The sequence below is a fragment of the Anomaloglossus baeobatrachus genome, chromosome 4, assembly GCF_048569485.1.
Source record: "Anomaloglossus baeobatrachus isolate aAnoBae1 chromosome 4, aAnoBae1.hap1, whole genome shotgun sequence".
Classification (NCBI taxonomy): domain Eukaryota; kingdom Metazoa; phylum Chordata; class Amphibia; order Anura; family Aromobatidae; genus Anomaloglossus; species Anomaloglossus baeobatrachus.
This window is the reverse complement of record NC_134356.1, coordinates 134,387,418-134,414,073: the sequence shown is the minus strand read 5'-3', so window position 1 is coordinate 134,414,073 and position 26,656 is coordinate 134,387,418. Positions and strand designations below refer to the sequence as shown.

Sequence of the window (26,656 nt, the reverse complement as noted above, 5' to 3'; positions counted from 1 at the left end):
GTCTCTCTCATTCCCTGTCAGTAGGTCTCTCTCATTCCCTGTCAGTCAGTCTCTCTCATTCCCTGTCAGTCGGTCTCTCTCATTCCCTGTCAGTCGGTCTCTCTCATTCCCTGTCAGTCTGTCTGTCTCATTCCCTGTCAGTCGGTCTCTCTGATTCCCTGTCGGTCTCTCTCATTCCCTGTCTGTCTCTTTCATTCCCTGTCTGTCTCTTTCATTCCCTGTCAGTCGGTCTCTCTCATTTCCTGCCTGTCTCTCTCATTCCCTGTATGTCTCTCTCATTCCCTGTCTGACTCTGTCATTCCCTGTCACTCTCTCTGTCTCTCCACAGAAATCATATTACCATCATATTACCTCACACTTAAGCTTTTTATACTATGAATGTCCTTCGTTGCCTATAGCAACCAATCATAGCTTTTATTAATGACCTGTAGCTCATTCCCTGTCAGTCGGTCTCTCTCATTCCCTGTCAGTCGGTCTCTCTCATTCCCTGTCAGTTGGTCTCCCTCATTCCCTGTCAGCGGTCTCTCTCATTCCCTGTCAGCGGTCTCTCTCATTCCCTGTCAGTTGGTCTCTCTCATTCCCTGTCAGTAGGTCTCTCTCATTCTCTGTCAGTCAGTCTCTCTCATTCCCTGTCAGTCGGCCTCTCTCATTCCCTGTCAGTCGGTCTCTCTCATTCCCTGTCAGTCAGTCTCTCTCATTCCCTGTCAGCGGTCTCTCTCATTCCCTGTCAGTCGGTCTCTCTCATTCCCTGTCAGTCGGTCTCACTCATTCCCTGTCAGTCAGTCTCTCTCATTCCCTGTCTGTCTCTCTCATTCGCTGTCTGTTTCTCTCATTCCCTGTTAGTCGGTCTCTCTCATTCCCTGTCTGTCTGATTCCCTGTCAGTCTGTCTGTCTGATTCTCTGTCTGTCTGATTCCCTGTCAGTCTGTCTGTCTGATTCCCTGTCTGTCTGTCTCATTCCCTGTCAGTCGGTCTCTCTCATTCCCTGTCAGCGGTCTATTTCATTCCCTGTCAGCGGTCTCTCTCATTCCCTGTCAGCGGTCTCTCTCATTCCCTGTCAGTCGGCCTCTCTCATTCCCTGTCAGCGGTCTCTCTCATTCCCTGTCATTAGGTCTCTCTCATTCTCTGTCAGTAGGTCTCTCTCATTCCCTGTCAGTAGGTCTCTCTCATTCCCTGTCAGTCAGTCTCTCTCATTCCCTGTCAGTCGGTCTCTCTCATTCCCTGTCAGTCGGTCTCTCTCATTCCCTGTCAGTCTGTCTGTCTCATTCCCTGTCAGTCGGTCTCTCTGATTCCCTGTCGGTCTCTCTCATTCCCTGTCTGTCTCTTTCATTCCCTGTCTGTCTCTTTCATTCCCTGTCAGTCGGTCTCTCTCATTTCCTGCCTGTCTCTCTCATTCCCTGTATGTCTCTCTCATTCCCTGTCTGACTCTGTCATTCCCTGTCACTCTCTCTGTCTCTCCACAGAAATCATATTACCATCATATTACCTCACACTTAAGCTTTTTATACTATGAATGTCCTTCGTTGCCTATAGCAACCAATCATAGCTTTTATTAATGACCTGTAGCTCCCAGGTCCATTGACTTTAATATAAGGCTTTTTTTGGCGAATAACTAAAGCGTGGGGTTAAATTTTCCTTTCAAAACATAGTCTATGACGTTCCCTGAGTCACATGGGGTATCTGTGCAAAATATTGTGATTGTAAATGAGAGTGCGGATTCCTTTAGCGGACATACATACACACACACACACACACACACACATACATACATACATACACATACACTCAGCTTTATATATTAGATATACGCATATATGGCTGATGGTTCTGTCTGAGGCTCCTCATTTTGATGACCCGAAAAATGGTGCGTGCAGCTTTTTTCGGGCTGTCAAAATGCCGACTAGCAGTTAATGTTTGATTGGTGAGGACTGTTTGCAGAATACGAGATTTTCCAAGAGTGATGGTGGGATTGTGGAAGGTTGAGGTAAGTATGCACAGGAGGATCTCTGCTCCCCCGGTAAATGCATCACCTGGGTCCTTTCTCTGGCGGACGGTGCAGGGAAGTCAGCTCTGTGTTCAAAGAGGCAAAGTCCAGCAATAGAAAAAAGTTGTTTCCAGCCTCACGTCCAAGAAGTAGGGTTAAAAAACAATTTTATTTTATAACTTACTTGTGCTTGTGTGCTGCCCCTGCAGCGGTCGAACCGCTCGGATCCAGGGGTGTTGCTGCTGTGGCTCGAGGGTCTCCAGACCTGGGGACGCGCAGCCACTCTCAAATAAAACACATCGTTGCGCTAGTGCCCCTGATCTCTGAGCTTCGTGGGGACAGTCCATAAAGTCACTATCCTCCGTAGGTTAATTGCCGGGTTGCCTGACGCTACTCCCCGACCTAGGGTCCCGTACCCTGCCTTGCTTTCGGTCCCGGACCGGTTATTAGACTTGAGCTGCTGACCATCCTCCAAGACCAGGTCTAGGCACCCAGCCTCAATCCCCTGTGACCGGGTCTCTGACTCCTCCAGGCTTAGACCACTGTCTGCGACCCAACCTTTAACACCCAGGGAGCCTCGAGAGCTACCACTCTTCTCTCTTTGCTCCCCTGGAGCCGACTGCTCTGTCACCTCCCACCAGTCTGCCTGACCCCAAGGTGGGCGGCCCCATTCCAGCTCAGCAGCCCACTGGTGTGTCTGACAGGGTGTGGTGTGAGGTGTGGTTGGGATTTGGATGCTGATGGAGGAAGTACTATAGGTTGGGAACCCAGAATCATGGGGTTTGAGTCCTGCACTAATAGGTAAAGAGCGTGCAGTACCCTGTGAAGACTTGACTAGTCCAGGGGCGTCACATTAGCAGAATATGTCTAAGACAAAGAACCTAATAGTTTTGTCCCTGCCTTTTTGTGAGTAGTAGTCTAACACAGGGTATTCACAACACAAGGCAAAAATCAATGAAATGTGACTAAAACATAAATCTCTGAAGAACAAATTTGCATGTTTAATTTCCAAGAGGAGCATTGCATGACTTATAAGTCTCCTTACTCTGGCATATCAGTCATGTCACTTTCCTTAACCCTTAGACCACAGAGAGAAGCCTCTTATCCAGCCAAATTTGATCTCTTGCTTTGCACTGAGGATGTGCAACACCCTGAAACATGTGTCTTCAAATAGAGATTCTGGTTTGGCTTTTATCCCAAGTGTGGAAAGGTTATATTGACATTTAGGATTGCTGCAGCCAGTTGGTGGCTCTACAGTTCTAGTCTTCTTCCTCTCTGATGAGGCAATTTGGATAGACACTCATAAGTCGCCCACAGGCAGAATCACCTTGTAATACAGGATTCCTTAAATAGTATTGATTGTTTAGTCCTTACCTGATTTGTGAGGAGAATGCAGTCTGGTTTTGTAAGCAGAGGGGGTTGGCTAAATAGTTATCTTTTGTATTTTTCTTCTACGTGCCACCAATAGCATTGGTAAATCATGTGCAGAAGAGCTGGCAAAGTGTGGCATGAACATCCTACTGATCTGCAGCAAGAGAGCACAGTTACACAGTGTTTCCGAGGCCCTCAGTGGAACTTACGGAGTTAATACCAATTTTATTGATGTCGATTTCAGCCTGGGTCATGAGGTGTATTCTTTCATCAGGGAAATGTTGAGGAATTTGGATGTTGGTATTTTAGTGAATAAAGCTGGAGTTTTCAGCGACTATTCAGAAAGGGTTGTTAAAGTTCCCAAAGGTAAAGTTTGGGAGATCATTCATGTCAACATAGCTGCGGCTGTAATGATGGCTCACATGGTGGTTCCGGGAATGGTACAGAAGAATCAAGGAGCCATCGTCAATGTGATATCGGCATCTTGTGGCAAAAGGGACTCCCAGACAGCGGCCTCTAAGGTTAGTATTGTTCAGTGTATCCTTACAGCATAACAGCTGTCACTTTAGCACCTGCTGACGGTCCTGTGCCTGCCATATTAGTCCTCATGTGAAGCCGCGCCTGTCCGGGTTCATAAGAAAACATCATTTTAACCACAGACTGCAATACAGTGGTTAATAGAAGAAGTGATCAGCAAGAAAAGGTTCATGTCCTGAGGAGATTAAAAAAACAATCAAATCAAATTAAAAAAAATATAAAAAAGTCTTTAAAAATCTTAAAAAAATACCTTTTTTAATTTAAAAAAGCATATTTGGTATCGCTGTGCCCATACAAGTCTGATCTACAAAAATGTAAATGTTGTAAAAAAAGAAAAAAAAATTTTTTTGGTAAAATTAGTGGTGATTTTTTTTGTAGTGTGCTATAGCTAGTTTTAGGGAAATCCACCCCCTCTGACAGCCAGAGATTTGATCTGTGAGTGGTGAAGTAGCAACGTCATTTCTCATTGCAGATCTAGAACCTTCTCCGCCTGCAGCCAAAAGGCAGTGGATGGTAACATGTAGAAAATTTGGCATTTAAGCAGTTTTTCTCTTAATGCTTCTAAAATAAAAATCAATACCGTTGTGACTGCTGTGTTTACATAGCTCCATGGTAACAGACAACCTATTTGTAGTCTGCCCTGCTCAATGTGCAGCAGCTCTTCTCCACGACCAGTGTCAGGTGGATGAGCGCACCACATAGAGCCATACACTTGTCAGATTGTACTAGCCCCTAACCATTGTTTAATTGTATCCTGATGCATACAACTGTTTCATGACTGTGGTGCCGTTTTCGATATTTAATCCTTTACGTCTAAATGTTGTGCTTTCCTCCATCCAGGCATATGTGGAAACCTTCAGCCGACAGCTGGCTTCTGAGGTGTCATCCAGTGGGATATTTGTGCAGTGCTTAACTCCTTTTTGTGTGGGAGGCAGACATGCATCTTCTTTTGGACTCTTACCAATGTTTGCTCCATTTCCTGAAGTTTATACTCGCCATGCTGTGAGGACATTGGGGTTCTCCACCAGGACCACAGGATACTGGGCTCACTCATTACAGGTAGGGTGTGATTATACATAGCTAGCATACCAGTACATACTGTTTTCTTACATGTACAGTAATGTAAGAAGTGTTATTTTACTTTTCTGAAAACAATATGTTTAAAAAACAAAGATATTGTACAGTTATACTGAAAACCACGGCCTAGAGAGTGGAAACAGTAGAATGTGACGCCTTTACTTTTGGAAATAAATATAATTACTATAGACATCCAAATGTCTGTAGACATCTTTGGCACATGTGCAGTAAAGTGCCACATAAGGTAATGGTGCTTTAGAAGACGCATGTCGTCAGTATTTCTGAGACTGATCCACCTAGATTGGGGACTGTGTCATCAGAAAATTCTTTATTAAAGGGAAGGGTTCTAATTACTTAAAGGGGACCTGTCACCAGGTGAAAAGTGACTAGTTTTTTCTCTTATTAGGTCCCCATTGTTCCCCTGAATATTGTTGTTTTAGTTTTCTTAAATTCTGCCATACAGTTCAAGGGATGTGAGACTTTATGTTTAGTGCTACTCTTTATGGCCTTCACTGAAGGGGCGGTGCTTATAAAGACACACCCACAGCGAAGCCTGAACCACGCCCCCTGGGTAAAGACAAGAAATATTTAACTCTAAATGAAAACACAAATATCCTTGGAATCATATGGCAGATTGAAGAAAAAAAAAAAAGAAAAGACAATGCTCAGAGCAACAGAAATATGCTGCACGATTTTAGCAGCACAATTTTTAGGCAATTTGTATTTTATATTATTCATTTTATAATTGAGCTGTTATTCAATCCATGAGGTTAATAAACCTGAATATTTAAGTAATATTCTGTCTTTCTGTGCAGAATTATTACGCAACTAAAGGGAAACCTCTTAGTCCTCCCTCCCACTAACAATTAACATGGATGACTGCAATCCGATAAAACATCTGATTGCGCTTGCACTACTGTTAAACAATGGGGCAGAGTCTATCTACTATTTTTTTTCTCATGCAAGTCGCTCATCACACGCACCTATACAAGTCTATGGGTGCATGTGAAACATTGCACTGCGCTCCGATATCATCTGTCATTAGCACATGACATCTGATGCTCTCGCATATGAAGCCATACGCAAGTGGAGCTGAGGCCTAAGAGTGGGAATAATAATGAAAATATAGAAAACTACTTTTCTGCCATAAAAAAAATATCAGTGACCAATATAGCCGCACGTCTTTTTAATATCTGTCATAAGCTCCATTCATGGAGTCTGTAAGTTTTATAATCTGGTGACAATCAACCTTTTTTGTGCCTCACCAACCACAAACACTGATCAGAGAGGTGATTGTTTTCCTTTACCTTAAGGCTATGTGCGCACTTTGCTTTTTACCTGCTTTTTTGCTGCTTTTTCAACTGCAGCGTTTAATGCCAAAATGGTTGTGTTCTGCTTTTCAAGCAAAGTCTATGGGAATTTGGGTTTCTTGTCCGCACTATGCAATTCAAACTGCAGCCTTTGGCTATGTGCGCACACTGCGTTTTTTTGATGCTGCGTTTTTGTGCGTTTTTGGCTGCTAAAAACATACAAAAATGCACCTGCGTCGAAAAAACGCATCATGCGTTTTTGCCGCGATTTGGTGCGTTTTTGGCTGCATTTTTGACCTTTGCGTTTTGCTGCGTTTTTCCAATGCATTGCATGGGTGGAAAACGCAGAAAAACGCAGGAAAGAATTGACATGTCCATTTAATTTTTCAAGCTCAAAAACGCAGCTTAAAAAAACAGTTGTGTGGGGACAGCAAAAATGAAAACTCATAGACTTTGCTGGGGAAGCAAAGTCATGCAGTTTTGAGGCCAAAAACGCACCCGAAAAACGCCGCGAAAAACGCACTGTGCGCACATAGCCTTTGTGTTGCAGAACTTTGGTCAAAAACTCAGCTTTGCAGGGCAAAACCCAAATGGCAAAAACAATTGACATGTCAATTGTTTTTGCCATTTGCGTTTTGAACTGCAAAGCAGAGTTTTTGCCCAAACTTCTGCCAGAAAAAGGCTGCAGTTTGAACTGCATAGTGGGCACAAGAAACCCAAATTCCCATAGACTTTGCTTGAAAAGCAGAACACATCCATTTTGGCATTAAACGCTGCAGTTGAAAAAGCAGCAAAAAAGCAGGTAAAAAGCAGGTAAAAAGCAACGTGGACACATGGCCTAAACGCTGCAGTTGAAAAGCAGCAAAAAAGCAAGTAAAAAGCAAAGTGCGCACATAGCCTCAATCTCCTGTTTAACCCCTTGACCACCTGGTGATTTTTTCATTTTCATTTTTTTAGTCCCCTTCTTCCAAGAGCCATAACTTTTTTTATTTTTCTGTCAATATAGCCAAATTAGGCTTGTTTTTTTGCGGGACAAGTTGTACTTTTGAATGACACCATTCATTCTGCCCCATATTGTACTGGACAAGAGGAAAAAAACACATGCTGTGAAATTGCAAAAAAAAGTGCAATTTCATGATTGGTTTTTGGATGTTTAAGTTGCCATATTCACTATATGGTAAAACTGACCCGGTACCTAATTCTTCTGGTCAGTACAAGTTCGTAGATACCAAACATATATAGTTTTACCTTTAGCTAAAGGCTGCTTTACACAGAGCGACATCGCTAGCGATGTCCCTAGCGATCGCACCCGCCCTCGTCGTTTGTGTGTCACGGGCAAATCGCTGCCCGTGGTGAACAATATCGCAGGGATGCATCACATGCACATACCATCCTAGCGACGTCGCTGTGGCCGTCGAACAACCTCTTTTTTAAGGGGGCGGTTCGTGCGGCGTGACAGCGATGTCAATCAGCGGGCCACCAATAGAAGCGGAGGGGCGGAGAGCAGCCACATTCACATCACTCCTACCTCGTTGCCGGAGGACGCAGGAACGCTGTTGTTCGTCGTTCCCGGGGTGTCACACGTAGCGATGTGTGCTGCCTCAGGAACGACGAAAAACCTGCGTTCAGCACGAGCAATGATATTTTGAAAATGAACGACGTGTCAACAACAACGATTTGGTGAGTATTTTTGATCGTTAGCGGTCGCTCGTAAGTGTCACACGCAACGACATCGCTAACGAGGCCGGATGTGAGTCATGAATTCCGTGACCCTGACGACATATCGTTAGATACGTCGTTGCGTGTAAAGCGGCCTTTAGTTGTGAAAAAAAATGAGCCGAGACTGGCTGCCGCTCCTAGGCTATGGAGCCTTGTTCTGAGCCTCGTTCTGAGGCTCCATAGCCTTTGATCTATGTAATCATAGTTTTTTTCTATTTATTTATTGTCCTACTAGAAGGTGGCCCGATTCTACGCATCGGGTATTCTAGAATTTTCGTATTGTGTAGTTCATGTATGATTTTTGTTATATATATATATAGATGTTGTTGTGTGTAGTTACCAAGTGTTTGTGTAGGGCGCTGTACATGTTCTGGGTGTTGTCTGGGTGTGGCGGGGGGTGAGAGCGTTGTTGTATGTGTGTTGCGTGTGTTGCGTTGTTTGTGGAGCGCTGTGTGTCTGTAGCGTTGTGTGTGTGTGTGTTGCGCGGTTTGTGTGGGTGTGGTGTGTTTTGGGGGGAGTTATGTTTTGTGCAATGTGTGTGTTGTGCGGTATATGCGTATATTTATGTATGCCGCGGTGTTTGTGTGTTGGGTGTTGTGTGTGTGCGGCGTTGTCTGTGTGTGTGGGTGTCTGTGTATGGCGGTGTTTGTGGTTCCCAGTGTGTGTGTTGTGTGTGTGTTGGGGGGAGGTGTGCACCTCCCATCGTGCTCCATCCCCCATGCTGTGCACCACCCATCGTGCCCCATCCCCCATGCTGCGCACCCTGCATCGTGCTCCATCCCCTATGCTGCGCATTCCCCATCGTGCTCCATCCCCGATGCTGCGCACCCCCCATCGTGCTCCATCCCCCATGCTGCGCACTCCCCATCGTGCTCCATCCCTCATGCTGCGCACCCCCCATCGTGCTACATCCCCCATGCTGCGCACCCCATCGTGCTCCATCCTCCATGCTATAATAGTTCTCCTATTATACTCAGAGAGGAGTATAATAGGAGGACTATAATAGGAGGAGTAGTCCTGGGGGGAGAGGAGTATAATGCTGGCTCCCTGCACATGTGTACCGGGAGCCGGTGTACGCTGGTAACTATGATACAGCATCGCAAGGGTATGTCTGGTGCTGCTGGGATTGTGACGGAGCCGGTGTACACTGGTAACTATGATACACATCAGGTAACTAAGGGACCTTAGTTACCCGATGCGTATAATGGTTACCAGCGTTCACCGGCTCCGTCAAGATCCCAGCATCGCAAGGTTATGTCTGGCGCTGCTGGGATCGTGACAGAGCCGGTGTACACTGGTAACTATGATACACATCGGGTAACTAAGGGACCTTAGTTACCCGATGTGTATAATGGTTACCAGCGTTCACCGGCTCCGTCACGATCCCAGCAGCGCAAGGTTATGTCTGGCGATGCGTGCAGAGGGCCGGGGCGAGCGGCCAATCCATGCGGAGGGCGGGGCCAGGCCGAGGCGAGCGACCAATCCGTGGGGGGGCCGAGCTGAGGCGAGGCGAGCGGCCAATCCGTGCAGGGGGGCGGGGCAATGGCGAGCCCAGCGGCCAATCAGCTTTGTGTCACCGTAAGGACACAATTTTGGAGAAAGACAGACAGACAGACAGAATAAGGCAATTATATATATAGATAAGCTCCACAGGGTGCAAATGTATTATGTCTGTCGATCTGTCTGTCTATTTCTAGCTATTATTTATCTCTATAGATCTGACAGAATAAAAAGAGTCTCTCTTCTCCAATGATTAATATAAAAGCTCTTTGTTGACATATCAATTCAAAGGAATATACATATTGAAACAATTTAAAAAGAGATAATATGGGAATGTGTAGGATGCAAAAATCAGACCCAGGACATTGTCTTATTCAAGCCATAACATTGGTTGTGTAAATAACATTTAAATAATGCATAGTAGTGTGTACAGGGTCAAGAGGTAAATGTATATATAAAACAAAATGAAGTAAACAGAGTGTGTGTGTGAATAAATGCTCAAAGGTGTGAAAGTATGGGAGTCTCACAAAGAGAGAACTAAGTGCAAATAAGTGAGCCGACTAAGGTACAAAATCAAATAACAACCACCCAAAACCATTATTATAGGTTTAATGTTCCTATAACCAATGCAGGAGAATAGTTACCATATGAAGGTGTACCAGGGACGCCCAAGGGGCATGACACATATTAAAACTGAGGCAAAATAGGATATTATTATCTATCTGTATAGCATTCATTGTTGTCATGCAACAAAGCCAGTAAAAACGCTAGAAAAATGCGGCAAATCTGCACTCATTTTATACCTGCGATTTATAGTGGTTTTTGACTAACTTCATTGAAGACAATGGGTGAAAAAGCGCTGAAAGAATTGACATGTATTAATATTGCTAAGTGAGTAAAATAAATAAAAATGTGAGAGCACAGTGAGTGCACAAGACCTAGGGAAATACAGGGGTGAAGAAGAGCGTGGAGATGTCAGCAATGTAAGATGGGGAATGGTGTCTTCTATCCACATTGTCTACTTTCTCATACTTACAACGAATCAATAAAACTAAAATCAGGGATATGAAACCTTTTAATGAACCCGTTGAACTCTTCATGCTGTGAATTCCCAGCTCATGGACCTCCACCAAAGTTATCATGTGATGTGTCTGTCACAAAATGTCCTATTTCAGATGTTTACTTTGTTCTTTACTCTGCTGTATGACACCGAAGTATCATTAGTTGAGTTAATGCAGTTTTCTCTATTTCATACACCTCTTTGCAAGCCGATGGTTTCTGGACTGGATGTGTAGATCAATAGGAAGATTTGCCCATCAGTAATGAATAGATATGACGTGGTGACCAAGATGATGCATATCACCCTTGTGTTGTTTCTGCTATGTTGCTAGTTCTTAAATTGTTTTCTTTGTTCTTATTCTTTGGATTTGTAAGTAAATATCTAAAATTAACACTCAAAGGGATATATTCCTGAAACGCCCACCCCAGGGTCCAGATCGGACTAGTCCGGGGATGTCAGCGGTGGCGGGAGTCCGGCTCCATGACCCTGGCGTTGTCTTATAAATGAAGGGGATGATGATGGGAGTTATATTTTTAGAGATTTATTTAAAGTACGTGACGCCACCTGTGGTTTTTGCGGCTATGTGAGCCGCCGCTGCGCTGTGGGTTTCCCGGGGTAGGTGATGAGGGCACAGCTGAGGTGTTTTTACTCCCCACATGTGGGGTGAGGCCCCAAGATAACCATTGGGATTTGAAAAGTCTGTCAGGGCAAGCTGTGATTCAGGAGAAATGGAGACAACATCGGGGCTTTGCAATAACAGTCTTTTACTCACTGAACCAGTTCTTCAGGTTGACAGCCAGATTAGTCCATCTCGGTACCCTGGTATCCTTAGTGATGGGCAACGACTGATCCCGAATAAGTCCGAGGCCAGTACTGGTTCTCTCTTTTTTTTGCCTTTTCTGGCCGTCTCTCTGCACTGACTTTCACCCTCCTGTTCTGCGCCTCCAGACACAGTGCCCTGAGCCAGGGACTGCGGACCACTAGTGGGAATGTTGCCTGTGTGGCTCCCTCCAGGAACCTTTGAAGGGATTTCTGCCTGCCTGGCTCCATGGTCCTCTGTGTCCCCCTTTCAGCGGATTCGTGTGCGACTTGTGACCCAAAGGAGCATACAGCCACCCTGGCCTCCAGTATTACTAGGAAGTCCTGAAGTATCGTCCTAGCCTAGGGACCGGGTCCCCGTTTGCGACCAATCCCTTCAACTTAAGCTGTTGCTTGTCAAATACGACCATAGGGGGTCTGACACACTCTTCCCCCAAGTCACTGGGATTCTCTCTTCAGTTTCCTCAGAGCTGAGCAGGACCCCAAGGGTCCTCACTCCTCGTCAGTTTCCTCCTGATTGACTTTGTCAATGGTCAACTGTCAACTTTCAAACTTAACTCCACCCATTTTACCTCAGACAGCTCACCCACTAATCTCCAAAGCCTGGATGGTACTAAAGACAGTGCATGGGGCTTAAGTGCCATAATCAGACTACTGGTCGCTAAGCATTAATGGGACCTGCCCCGGCCCTGATCTAATGTGTGAGCTAATAATTGGGTGTCTGCAAGTTTTTGGTGCGTAAACCGATAGATGGCCTCTTTCTTACCCAGGATGGGGCACCACATCTCTGACTGAGGTGCAGTACCTCTGCGGCGGTGGTAGCCTCAGGGGTCCCACATTCCCATCTCGTATATTTGTGGTATTGAAGCCTATCCCACCATTGGGAACTGCAGGTATATCTGGAACTTTGTTTTTCACATGCTGCTTTCAGTGGCGAGGTGGTTGGAAGGCACATACGGATGATTGGAAACCACTTCTGTAAAGATGTCGGAGCGTGTCAGGGCCCTGTTCTTGAGAAAGTTGCATGTTCCATTGTTAGGATGTACTGTACAGGTATAGCATATTCTGTGGATATACCATATATGTACAAAATGAGAATACCCTGTAACCCCTTCCTGATATCCACCTTATATATACGGTGCAATGAGTTCCCATACATATACATTGCAGCTCAACTCTTGAGCTGAGTTGGTGCCACCAGCTGCTGGTGTCACCTGTAATGGAAATGATCAGATACCGTATCAGTTGTGCCTCCCTCTACATCCGTTGTCCCTACCCCACCTGCAACTATAAGCAGGGTCTAACAGGCATCTGAGTCAATGTAAAACTAACAGGTCTAATGACCTGTAATACACATGTTTCGCAGTCTACTAGAAACGCAATCACTCTGTTTAGTGTTTAAGTACCGTAGTAGGTCTATGTAAAAAAATAAAATCAATACATTTTGCAAAAAATAAAGCACAAAAAAATGTACGAACTTTTTTTGCCATTAAAAAGGAGCTTTTTATGTAACAACAATTGAACAAAACTGATCCTTGAATGGTATTCTTAAATAAAGAACGCCCTAAGCTATAGAACGGTCATATGTTTTAGCCTGTCTGGTGAACACTGTAAAAACAAGATGTTTTTTGATCACACTGCCACACAAACAGGTGAGATAATGACTAAGTAAAAATTGTTTCACTAAAATATCAACTCATTCCGGAAAAAAGAGCCCTACAGAGCTCTGTTACTGGGAAAATAAAAACATTATAGATCTCAGAAAATGATGATTGAGAAATGACATATTTTTTTTAACCCGTTCACGACCATGGACGGATCTTTCCGTCATGGATCGTGTCCCGGTAAGCCCCGCCCCCTGCCGCGGGCAGGCGGCGTGGATCGGCAGACATATCAGCTGTTTTCAACAGCTGACATGTGTGCCTACATGTTCCGAGTGGAATCGCATTCCACCCGGAACATTAACCCCTTAGATCTCGCTGCCAAAGTCTGGCAGCGAGATCTATATGCGCGCGGCCATGTTTTTTACTTACCGCCGCCCCCTCCGGACGTTACGTGAGTGATCACGTGACATTCGGTGGTTGCCATCGTAGCACAGGGTCATGTGATGACGCCTGCTGCTATGAAGTTTCACTTTCATTCTTCCTCGGCACGGAGCAGAGGAAAAAAGAAAGTGACTATTTCTGCTGTTTACAGCGGTATAGCTGTGATCAGCAGATAGCGATCAGCAATCGGATTGCTGATCGCTATAGCCCCCTAGGGGGACTAGTAAAATAAAATAAAAAAAGTAAAAAAAAAGTTTTAAAAAATTTAAAAAAAAACAAAAAACCTAAAAGTTCAAATCACCCCCCTTTCCCCCCATTGAAAATTAAAGGGTTAAAAAATAAATAAATATACACATATTTGGTATTGCCGCGTTCAGAAATGCCCGATCTATCAAAATATAAAATCAATTAATCTGATTGGTAAACGGCGTAGTGGCAAAAAAATTCCAAAATCCAAAATTACGTTTTTTGGTCGCCGCAAGTTTTACGCAAAATGCAATAACAGGCGATCAAAACGTAGCATCTGCGCAAAAATGCTACCATTAGAAACATCAGCTCGAGACGCAAAAAATAAGCTGTCACTGAGCCATAGATCCCAAAAAATAAGAACGCTACGTGTTTCGGAAAATGGCGCAAAACGTGCGCCACTTTTATTGGACAAACTTGTGAATTATTTTTAAACCCCTTAGATACAAGTAAATCTATACATGTTTGGTGTCTACAAACTCGCACCGACCTCAGGCATCATACCTACACATCAGTTTTACCATATAGTGAACACCGTAAATAAAACATCCCAAAAACTATTGTGCCATCACACTTTTTTTGCAATTTTTCCACACTTGGAATTTTTTTGCTGCTTTCCAGTACACCATATGGTAAAACTTATGGTTTCATTGAAAAGTACAACTTGTCCTGCAAAAAACAAGCCCTCATATGGCAAGATTGACAGAAAAATAAAAAAGTTACGGCTCTCGGAAGAAGGGGAGCAAAAAACAAAAACGCAAAAACGGAAAGTGCCCCAGGGCTGAAGGGGTTAAAAGCTGTATTTGGTGTGCAAAATTATCAAAGCATACTGTATCAATCTGGTATTGCTGTTACATCGCTGACCTGAAGAAGTAAGCTTCTGAACCTATCTTTATTTCCTTTTTATTTTTCCCATTTCTTCTTTTTTATCCCCAATCCATACTTTTTTAGAGATGGCTGCTTGTATCTGCATATATTGGAGCTACTAGAACAGGAAGATATATCTGGACCGTTTGCATTTTCAAGATCTGGAATAATTGCAATTCAAAAGACTTTTTGGATATTACTTCATGGATACCGTTTAACTTGTCATATATCTACTTTTGCAATTATTTCTTATGCTCGGTTTCCACTTGCCCTGTTGCTTGCCCTCATGTAATATGGCGGTTATGGACTCCATCCTGTGCGCGCACGGGGCTCTGATCACTCCTCCTCTCTGTGTCTGGTGATCTAATGGTTGTCGGGTTGTGCGCATGCGCACTCCCGCTTCCTGAACGCCGGACACAGTGGAGGATGGGCATCGGATCTCCGGGGCGCGCCACAATAGGATGGTAAGTACTGTTCATCCCAGATATAAGCAGCCCTGGATGTCACCTCTGCACCTCCCGATGAAGCGATAAGCGAAACGCGTTGAGGTGCAGGGTGGTGTGTCAGGCTTGAACACAGGAGTGTTCCTGGTGGGTCACAGTACCTTTACATATGTTGGAATTTTTCCATCTTCCTTGCTGCAAGGACTTGTTTGCATCGCACCTATTTGAGCAATGGCACATACTCACAGGACAGTCCTGTTATTATAATCGTTTGAGTCTTGTTCCATGCTCATAGGACAGCATGCATGGTGCTTTTTACATTTTGCATGGGTCTCTATGTATGTATATGATATGACATGTTATCTTACTATTTAATGTACTCCAGTGTGTTGTTAATTACATCATGTGGAATTGATATATCAATGCACTGTAGCTATGCATGGTGATTTTTACATCCTGTATGTGTTTCTGAATTTACAGTGCACATTTATGACATGACGTTTTGAACACTTGTCATTTCATGTACTTCAGTGTGCTGTTGTTTGTATTATATGGAACTGACATACTAATGCACTTTAGCTATGCTGTCTCTGTGGGCTATGCCATGCATATATTTCAGCCTGTTCTGTACTGACACACCTCCCTGACTAGCTTTGCACATGCTTTAAGCACATCTTTGTACTATGTGTTGCACTTTCTTTGTGTCCCTGAAAAACTTTTTACTAAATTGCATTTAAATAAATTTTCTACAGATTTCTATAAAGAAAATATTGTGTGGTATTCAATCTAATTAGGATTGTATGGATGATGATTATGGAGTTTCTATGTAGGTTGTTCTGTTGTTAATGGTGAACCTCCATGCTATATGCTATATGGTTACTATGGACCCAGTTATTCAATTTTTCTTCTGAACCTATCTAGACAGAAGACCACCCCAAAAGTTAAATGAGCATAAAATATTAATTATATTTCTTAAATCTTACAATAACAATAAAAAAACAACTGAACATGATTAAAATCAATTGAAAACAAAAAGGAATGGCGGTCTCGGCAAAAATATGATTTGAATTTAAACAAAATGTAAAAATGCAATATAATTACAGGGAGCAGGAGGCAGTATTATAATAGAAAAATGTGTATTTGCTCAGGGAAGTAAAATACAAGTGCATCAATACATTAATCATTAATGGATATGGAAGAAACAAAGTTACAAATCCAGTGGGCATTTCGCAGTCAGCTTTCTCAAGGGGTTGAGAAATTAAATGGCCGGGTATAAGTTGATAAATGGAGGAACCCATAATAGGCCAACATGTAGGACTGAAGTATTGATCACAGGCAGCCCATATGTCGCGGGCGGGGAGGACACCGCTGCGCTGCACTCGCCAACACTCGGGTCCGGCGCTGCTGCGATGACTGCTCGGTGGCTCGAGCGGGGGGCCGGATCCGGAGACTTGAGCGGCGCTCCACGCCCGTGAGTGAAAGGGGGTAATTTGGTTTGGGGATTTAGTCCGTGACGCCACCCACGGGTTGTGGTGAGGTTGGGCACCACCACTGCTGGTGACGGGGAACCCGGGAACGATGGCAGGGAGCAGGTAGGATGTTGTTTTCCCCCTCTGTGGGTAGGGGTTGGTGGTCCCAGGGCCTGGTGGGGTGACGGGGAGGCAGGGTTGGCAAGGTGCAGGGTCGCCTGGATTGCGCAGCGCGGTGCTGGATGGCACGGTTGTACTCACTCAGCCACAAATGTACACAGAGTCTCTGGTAAACCAAATGGCTGGATGGACAGGTCCCGCAGCCGACTGCTGTGGCTTCTCCCGGACGGTTGGTGGTGGCTGCCTTTCCTTTGTGTATGTTCGGTCCCGATGGATTCCCACCGGTAACCCGCTCCCCAGCATATATATGTGCCGGAGGAGCCCTTTTGCCCGCAGGCTCTGGCCCTTAGAACTCTAGCTGTGGCGGTAGCTGTATTTCCTTCTGCTGGTTGGACGGTTGCCTTCAATCGGGTCTTGGCTGTTAGGAAACCCTTGGGGTTCCAGTCACTGACGGATTTGACCTCTAATGGCGACTCCAAGCCTGGTCGGGGTCCACAGGCCCTGCCTGTGTGTGCTGGCTTCACTTCGCTCCCTGGTTCGGTACCGGCGGGCCACCGCCCGTCCCCGGTCCTACGGTTCCGCGTTGATTTGCCTCTCCTGCAGACGGCCACCACCGTCTGCCAACCTTGCTCTTAGTGCCCAGGCCACACACCCGGACACGGCCAGTTTGCTCCTCCACTCCTACTCCACTCCTCACTCTTTCACTTCCCTAACTGATCTCTACTGCCTTCCTTTTCCCGCCTCCAGGACTGTGAACTCCTCAGTGGGTGGGGCCAACCGCCTGGCTCCACCCCACCTGGTGTGGACATCAGCCCCTGGAGGGAGGCAACAAGGATTTTGTGTCTGGCTGATGTGCCTGTCTTGGGGTGGGGGGGTGTGTTGCAGTATACACTTTTACAGATTTCACGCTACTGGAGAATCATACTCCTCATTGTACTTTCAATTCAGAGTTGGGATTTCTACAATATCGGGAATCGTCAACTCAACATGCCAGGCATTGTGGGAATGCTTGAAAGATGAATTTATTCCTCACCCCACTGAACAGCTATGGATGAATACAGCCGAGAAATTCTACGAAATATGCAACTTCCCAAATTGCTGCGGTGCCGTGGACAGCAAACATGTCCGGATTATTAAGCCACAAAACACTGGATCGGAGTACTACAATTATAAAAAAAAAATTCTGTTGTTCTAATGGGAATTGCCGATGCACAATATAAATTTTTGACCGTTGACGTTGGTGCACATGGACAAGCAAATGATTCTCAAGTTCTAAAAAATTCTACAATTGGACAAAATCTTTATGGAGGACATTTTGGTTTCCCGCCACCCAGACCACTTCCCCAAAGTGAAGGACCACCACTCCCCTTTGTATGTGTCGGTGATGAGGCCTTTCAATTGTCCAAAAACTTATTAAAACCATATTCCAGCCGTGGGTTAACACATGAAAGAAAAATATTTAATTATCGATTAAGTAGAGCACGGCGCATGGTAGAATGCGCTTTTGGGATCTTAACCGCTCGATGGAGGATATTGACAACAGCGATAAATGTTAAAGTAGAAACTGTGGACAAAATCATCAAAGCATGTGTCATTTTACACAACTTTACGTTGTCCAATGGTGTTATTCCACTTGAAGAAGAAATGATGAACTGTTCGCTAACACAATACAGCAACCCAACCTTCCGGACCACAAGAGAAGTCTTGGTAATACGTGATGAGTTTGCTGCTTATTTTGTGTCGGATATCGGTCGGTTGGAGTGGCAGGATAGAATGGTTTGATGTGTTACTTAGATTTAAATCCGTGTCTGAGAATGTTTATTTTATTATTTTCATTGTGTTTATAGTGTAAATTTTCCAATATGTTCTTTCAAATATGAGAAATAAATATTGCATTGAAAATTTATATTTGTTAATAATTTGTTTTTTTCACTTAATTTTTTAAAGAAACATTTTTTTAACGAAGCACATAAAGTTGGTTTCAGTTTTTTATCATTATGACGGAAATAGAAACCAGCAGAACTCCTGGACAGTTCATACAGTGGAAGTGTGACACCCTGGCAAAACCTGGTAGTCACAGATGACTGTACCCCCCTGTACAGGAATCGCCTCCTCCTTGGGAATTCACACCACACATCCCACACATGGGAACATCTGCCACAAATCCTAGTGGCCCCCCATGACACACAGAACACACCTGTGGGCGGGACCAGGCAAATGAGAATGCCCACCTAGGGGTCTTTAGGTAACACGGGGTGGGAACGAGTTCAGTGAAGTTTGAAGTTGAAGGAGAGTGGAGTTGGAGTGCATTGTGGTCAGTGTTGGAACCTTGGGAACATGTGAGTACCGACTATTTCGCAGACAGCTCTGTAGATCCACAGGAGATGGCGACTCGGTAAACGGGAAACTCAAAGTGGACCAGGGCAGTGTCATAGCCCGCCGGTACAGATAAAGGGAATCCGGTCCAGAGACCGTGCACGGGTGGGGTACCTGGACCCTAGGACGAGGCAAGCTTCAAGCCCCATGTTAATTGACCAACGGGACAAGGAACCATGCCTTGTTCCTGAGAGAAGCCCAGATGGTTCACTACTCCAGTTCTATTCTGCGGACAGCGTTTTGCTGTACTATCCCCGTGCCACCACAACTCCCACTGGGCCCTGAACTACACCTCCTCTACCCGTGGAGGGGATACCATCTTGCTACCCCACAACATCGGTGCCAGGCACTGTATTTTATATATTATATTTTATATTCAATTTTTAATATTTATTACATTACAATACTGAAAAATATCAATTAAACACAACACAATATAAAAGAAAAATTAACAATTTATTAAAATCTACAAATCCTGATAATGTGGGGTGGAGACATTGCTGGAAATGCTCGCAGGACTGTTCCCTCCAACAGGTGGGGTATGAAGTGAGGATTGGGTAGGTGAAGGTTGGGTAATAGGTAAAGGTGAGGGTGTAGAAAAACTAAGAGAAGTGGTTGGAAGAAAAGGGCTTGAAAGACAAGATAGTTGAGGGCTGGGAGATGGGTGAGAGCTGCTAGGTGAGTGAGGTATTGGAGTTGGTTGAGGGGTGGTAGAAGGCTGAGGGTTAGAAAATTGAAAGTTGGATGTTGGAAAACATGTTGGGGTTCGGAAGGAGGAAGAAGAATAATGGAATGGGTTAGGAAGTGTAGGAGACAGTGAGGTTGGGGATGGAGTTGTGGAAGTGTTGACATGTGGGCTTGAAAATGGAGACGGGGAATAAAGGGATGTTTGGACTGATCTAGTATTGTGCGTAGGGTTTCTGGAATGGGTGGGTAATGTAGAGTGTGAGTAATGGGCAGGGTGCAGGTAAGTTTGGGGTAATTGATGAGTTTGTGAAGGAGGCTGTAAAGGGACTGGGGGTGGCATCTGAGGGGCTGTGGATAGATATGGTGCTGTGGTGGGAGGGGGATGTTGAGTTAGTTGCATGATAGCATTCTGGAAAGCCTTCATTACATAAATTTGCTGGTCAGACGGTAGGCTTTCCAGCTCACCGATTACAGAATGGAAAAAATGTTGGCTAGGTGTTTGCCTTACAGCTGAAAACACCTCATCCATCTTGCTGGTCAACACCTGTAAACTATGGTTTACCAGGTTGAAGCCAGCAATTATTTGGTCAGATAACACTTTGATGAAGCTATGGATAGATGCGTTCAGGTGTAGGAACTCGGGGCTGCCACTATTGTGACCACTGTGGAGCTGACGCCCCAAACCTAACGCGGTTCGAGTGTCGTGAGCGTCAGAGTGGTCAGATAAGGGAACACCGACTTGCTGACCAGCCTCATGTAATGAGGTTTGCCAGTATGCAGATGGGCAGGTTGGGTAAGAGGGGAAAGATGGGAGGGTAGAGAGTGAGGGATTAGAGGTATTGGTAGAAGGGAGGGAGGGTTCAGAAGAAGCGGTAGAAGGAAGGGAGGGAGCAGAAGTGGAGAGCCTGTTGGAGGGTTCACCGGTGATGTTCAGTTCATCAATCGCTCCAAGAGGGTTCAGTTGTGATGCAGGCTCCATGGTGCTACTGACAGTTCTGTGGAATGAGAAAAAACAAAAAAATTAAAATATTTTATTCACATTTGCCGTAGCATGCTATCGAATACAAAGGATACATACATTCATAGATGGGGAAATAAAAAAAAAAAATAAAGATTATATATACATACCTTCTTGGAAGCATGCTGCTTCTTAGGAACGCAAGGACATGGCCATATCTATATTATGTGCCTTTGCGTACTGCAGAACTGCTTGGAGCCTGCATCTCCTTGCTTAAGTCCCTCTTGAAGCGATCACAAAGTGAACGCCACCGGGTCGTCAGACGCGTAACTGAAAAGAGAAAAAAAAAAAAGATTAATCATACATACAGAATTGAATATGAAAAGTTTTGTAAGACCTGTTTGTTATACTTACTTGCTCGTTTTCGGCTGTTAGTGTCAAGGTCCTCCCACCCATCTACTGTATAACGTCCACTGCTACTTCTTCCCAGAGCCGCCGGGTGATGACAGAATTGGCATGGCGGTTGTCTCACATGTCCCACAGCGGCTCGCAAGCATGGACGAGGTCGATGAGGAGTTCGACGTCTATCCCAGCTCCCTCCCCATCCGATTCCTCGTCCATCCTCCGCCGTGAGACCTGTCAAAGAATAAAAATTAAATATTTAAATTAAAGAAAAAAAATACATGTTTAACATTTCCAAACCATGCAAGCCATCAGAAAAAAAAAAAAAAGCACTCACATTGCTGCGACAACCGCCATGCTGACGACGACTCTGGGAGCAGCGAGGAGGACCTCTAATGTTCGGAACCGCGACCTGAAAAAAAAACATTAACTAATGCAATACAATAGCTAATTGTAGGTAGGTAGTTACGGTAGCTATGTGGTTACCGTAGCTACGTGGTTACCGTAGCTACGTAGTTACCGTAGCTATGCGTCGCTAGGTATGCAGTTAGGTTAGCTATGTGTCTCTAGGTATGTAGTTAGGGTAGGGTTAGGGTTAGGTATGTGTCAGTAGGTAAGGGTAGATATAGTATGTATGCATGTATAAAGGTCTGTGAGTTATTCATGTATGTAGTGTGGGTAGTAGATATGTCGCAATGTTTGTGATGTCAATCAAGTGGATATACTTACATCCTGCAAGCTCTCTCCAGGCATATCTGCACCCCTTGCGCCTATGTCCGCTCCAACCTCTGCTGCTGCTTCCTCTGCTGCCGCTTCCTCCTAAATAAAAAAAAAAATTAGTACAAATTCATTTAAAAAAATAAATAAATAAATAAATGTACTTGAAATTACCTGGAATAGGTCAGAGCTTGGAGGGCTGTTTTCAGAAGACATTGTCTGATATCTATTGGGGGGGAATATAATTAGCACAAAAAATAAAATTGATAAACGGTTAGTATTAACAAACAAAGTATACTTACATGTTTTTATTGAAGTAAAAATTTAAAACCTTTAAAACCGATAAAAAAAAAGCTTTTGTATGTTGTTACCTATATTTGTAAAAAAAAGAAAAAAAAATGTAAAAAAATACAATGGAAACAGATCAATTATAAACAAGGTAAAAAAAATTGATTAAAAAAAATTGAAAAAAAAAAAAATTTGGAAAAAAAACCCCAAACAAATAATGCTGAGCCAGTGACAGTGCCTGCCATATTATACCTTCAATAGTGCCATTAGCACGATATAAAACACACCTATATTTACTTAAACACACCTATGTTTAATTATGTCGCATACCCACTGAAAAGGGGGGGTAAGGGTGAGGGGTGGGGGGACAAGGGGCAAGGGTAGAGGGTGTGGGGGGGCGAGAATGGGTGTTTGGATAGAAAGGTTGTCGGCTTTTCTCACCAAGGCAATCCCTCGTTCATCCACGAGCTGGGTCTGCAGGGTCCATCTACAAAATGATGAGGAGTCGTCTTTTGCAGGGTCCAGGCAGGGGTTCAGCCATGAAGTTTGGAGTGTGGGTCTGGGTCTGGATCCAGGGAGCTTGGTCTTCTTGCTGCTTCTTCTTTGGCACCTTCAGAAGATTCTGGGAGCATTGCCTGCCTCTGAGATTTTACTTCTATTTATACCCCATCACAAATTGGGAGCCATCAAGATAATTGCCATGGCAAACAAACAATGACGGATTCCGTTAACGGATTCCGCCACTTAACGCACAGCGCAGGAATCCACTACCATAGAACATCATTAGACACCTTGGCGGATTCCAACGGAATCCGTCATGGTGCACTATTTTAACTATCAAAAAAACGTTGCATGCTGCGTTCAATACGCTCGACGCAGTGTCAAAATAACGACGCTGCATCATCCAGCGGATGCAACGCAGACACTTGCGTTTTAGTGCGTCGTCCATACATGTCTATGGTGAATAGCGCAGTGCGTTAACGGACTGCGCTATTCTCCATAGTGACGGACTCTGCTGAATGCAAGTGTGAAAGTACCCTTAAACGTATATACGTACCACATGCGCTCCACCAATATTCATATTAAGTAAGTGCAGTCATGCCAATAGTAACCATCATCATGGAGCCACAGTCTGGAGATGGATGGTGCATGTGCTAACTACATATACTACACCAGAAGCCATATAATATGTATAATCTTTCTTTATTAAGCAGTAGGACAACAAATAATAAACATACATGTCTGGTTACCAGTGGACATATTGCAATCTTATCATGTAATATATAAAGCTGAAAGTGTCTATGTATGTATGTATGTGTGTGTGTGTGTGTGTGTGTGCGTTGAGAAAACACATGCGTTGAGAAAACACATGGTGGTGCTCCGCGGTGCTGGATGTTACTCTAGAATCACTGCGTTGAGAAAACACATGGTGGTGGTCCGCGGTGCTGGATGTTGATCTCCCTAAGGACAACCATCCCTACCTATATAGTCTTCTACTAGGCATTGCTCCCACTAGCCAGATTCTTACTCCACACTGATGAGGGGCAAATACCCCGAAACAGCTGTCTGTGGATGGATACCATGTCTTGGCATAGGTGGTTTCCTTGACTGGAGACTGCCCTTCCCGTGGTTATTCCTTCCCGGTGAAAGACCTGGCTAGTTACCTGCCAGCGTTGAGAAACATGTCATGGTGTCTCCGCAGCTCCTTGTTTTGCATATTTCCCAGGGGGCATTACTCTAGAATCACTGCATTGAGAAAACACATGGTGGTGCTCCGCGGTGCAGGATGTTGATCTCCCTAAGGGCAACCATCCCTACCTGTGTGTGTGTATGTCTGGGATTGGCATCTGCACCGTCGCAGCTACAGCCACAAAATTTTGCACATTCACACGTCTGGACCCCGAGAGCGTCATAGGCTATGTTGTGAGGCGAAATTTTAACCCCTCGCGTTCCAATTTACCAATCAATTTTGCCCCTATCTACATAATTGGGAAAAAGTGAAACGAAAAGTGTATCCGCACCGTCGCATTTACAATCACAAAATTTTGCACAGACACCTCTTGTGACCCAGGGAACGTCATAGACTATATTTTGACAGGAAAATTTAACGACGTGCTTTACAGATACTCTCCAAAAAACATCCCTCCATTAAAGTAAATGGAGCCTGGAACTACAGGTTATTAGTAGGAGCTGTGATTGGTTGCTATAGGAACAAAAGACATTCATAGTATAAGAAGCTTATATGTGAGGTAATAAGATGTCGGTGGGGAGACGGATAGAGAGAGACAGACAGAGAGACAGACAGAGAGAGAGACAGACAGAGAGAGAGAGACAGAGAGACAGACAGAGAGAGAGACAGACAGAGAGACAGACAGACAGAGAGACAGACAGAGACAAACGGTTTAAGAGACAGACAGAGACAGATGGTGAAAGAGACAGACAGAGACAGACGGTGAAAGAGACAGTCAGAGACAGACAGGGAAAGAGACAGACGGGGAAAGAGACAGACAGAGACAGATGGGGAAAGAGACAGACAGAGACAGACGGGGAAAGAGAGAGACAGAGACAGACCGGGAAAGAGGCAGACCTGGAAAGAGACAGACCTGAAAAGAGACAGATGGGGAAAGAGACAGATGGGGAAAGAGACAGATGGGGAAAGAGGTAGACAGACATGCAGACAGGGACAGAGACAGGCAGACAGGGAAGGAGGAGACAGCCAGAGAGACAGACAAAGATAGATGGGGAAAGACACAGACCTTGATAGAGACAGAGGGGGAAATAGACAAAGAAATAGAGACAGACAAGGAAAAAGAAAGACAGAGACAGGCAGACAGGGAAAGAGACAGAGAGGAAAAGACACAGACAAAGAGACGGAAAGACAGACAGGGAAAGACAGACCTGGGAAAGAGACAGACCAAGAAAGAGATAGATGAGGAAAGAAACAGAGATAGAGACAGACAAAAAAAGAGACAGATAGAGACAGGCAGATGGGGAAAGAGACAGACGGGGAAAGAGACAGACCTGGAAAGAGACAGACCTGGAAAGAGACAGACGGAGCACATTACTTGGCCAATTTAGTTAAATCTGTGTGGAATATCTGTGGTGTTGAAATATATATTGTGAAATGCTTCTATTAGCTTAGTTTTTGCCTTTTGATAATTACATTTCTATCTATTTGTTTTGTGGTTTTTGTGTGCAGAATAAATTTTTGTTAATACATTATTTTTGTTAACAACAGTTATTAACCCGGCCGAAGCCGTGTAGTACAGCTAGTCTATTATAAATGTCATTAAGTATTTAATTAATTCCACTATTCATAGATATTTATATATTTCAAAAAGTAACCTAGCCATCTTTTAGAGTATTAAACCTCATTCTGATCCTTCACTTGAGGTGACTCAGATTTAAATCTTTAAATATAACCAAACAGATAAACACATATTATTATTATTAATATTATATGTAGGAAAACTCGTGTCATAGAGAGGTTAAAGCTTAGTAAAAGGAAGAGGAAAGGGAAAAAACATAAAGGAATGAGTGGAGAGGTAGGGAAGGGAAGAGGAAGGAAAGCTACCACCTTTAACGAAACAAATTTGACATCTCTGGACTCCTGATTGCATCAGTCATAGCGCGCTCAGAGCCCAAGCAAATCCCTATATTCGTTAATGTCCTTAAAGAGAATCCAAGACTGCCACACTTTTAGGAATTTCTCCCATTCACCCTCTACCTCTGCCGATAAGTCTTCCATGTAAAAGATAAATGCTAACTCCTGCAACCATTCTCGTGCAGATGGAACTACAACTGTACGCCAATGCCTCGTAATGACCGATCTTGCTGCCGTAAGGCGGAATCTCAGTAGATCGCTCTTCTGGAACTTAATAGAGCCCGATAGCATGGATAACAATGCTACCTGATGGGAAGGTCTTATTGTCTCCCCAGTAATTCTGGAATATGTCCTAAACACCATCTCCCAAAAAGGTCTCAGGTCCAGGCAGTCCCACCCGATGTGCGTTATATCGTCCTGACCCGTTCCACAGCGCCAACACTCCTCTGCCACCGCGGGGAAAATTTTATGAATTCTTACTGGGCACCGGTACCATCTCGCTAGAATCTTGCAATTTTTTTCTTTAGCGTACCTGGCCATAGACATTTTATGAGTGAACAATAACGCTTTCTGTTTATCTGCTAAGCCATATAATATAAGGGCAATTACACTAATAGGGAAAAGGACCAAAACTTAAATAAAATATATTGTAATAAAGCAAGGAATATCATACTAAATGAAGACATGGAGTGACGGGGGAGAAAATAGTAAGACATTCACATAAAGTAGTAACAAAACTAAATATGAGAATGTGTGTGTAGAATAATATATGTGTTGATAAAAATGCGTGTAGAGGTTAAAAGTAATAAAATGAAGAACAATGTTACTACATAAAAAAAATGTGTTTGCTTAAGCAAATATAATGTGTGAGTATGCACAAGCAGGTTCATATGCATATAAAAAGAAAGTTAAAATATTATCAATATTGTGTTTTTGGAAGAATCAAAACTCCTGTATGCGTACAAATATACATGCAAATATGCATGAGTATGAATATACACAAACAAGTGCACAAAGTACATATATGCACATCACAGAATATAATCCATATGTGAATC

The 26,656-nt window shown here is 44.0% G+C and overlaps 1 protein-coding gene across 1 annotated transcript; it reads left to right on the top strand.

The window, feature by feature from the left end:
- Positions 1-2,846: 2,846 nt before the first annotated feature.
- LOC142302335 (inactive hydroxysteroid dehydrogenase-like protein 1) lies at positions 2,847-5,831 on the top strand. The gene is made up of 5 exons (XM_075343396.1): positions 2,847-2,889; positions 3,415-3,875; positions 4,567-4,572; positions 4,732-4,950; positions 5,784-5,831. Exons 1-5 carry the CDS (start codon positions 2,847-2,849, stop codon positions 5,829-5,831), a joined length of 777 nt encoding a protein of 258 aa, XP_075199511.1.
- The last annotated feature ends 20,825 nt before the right edge of the window (positions 5,832-26,656 follow it).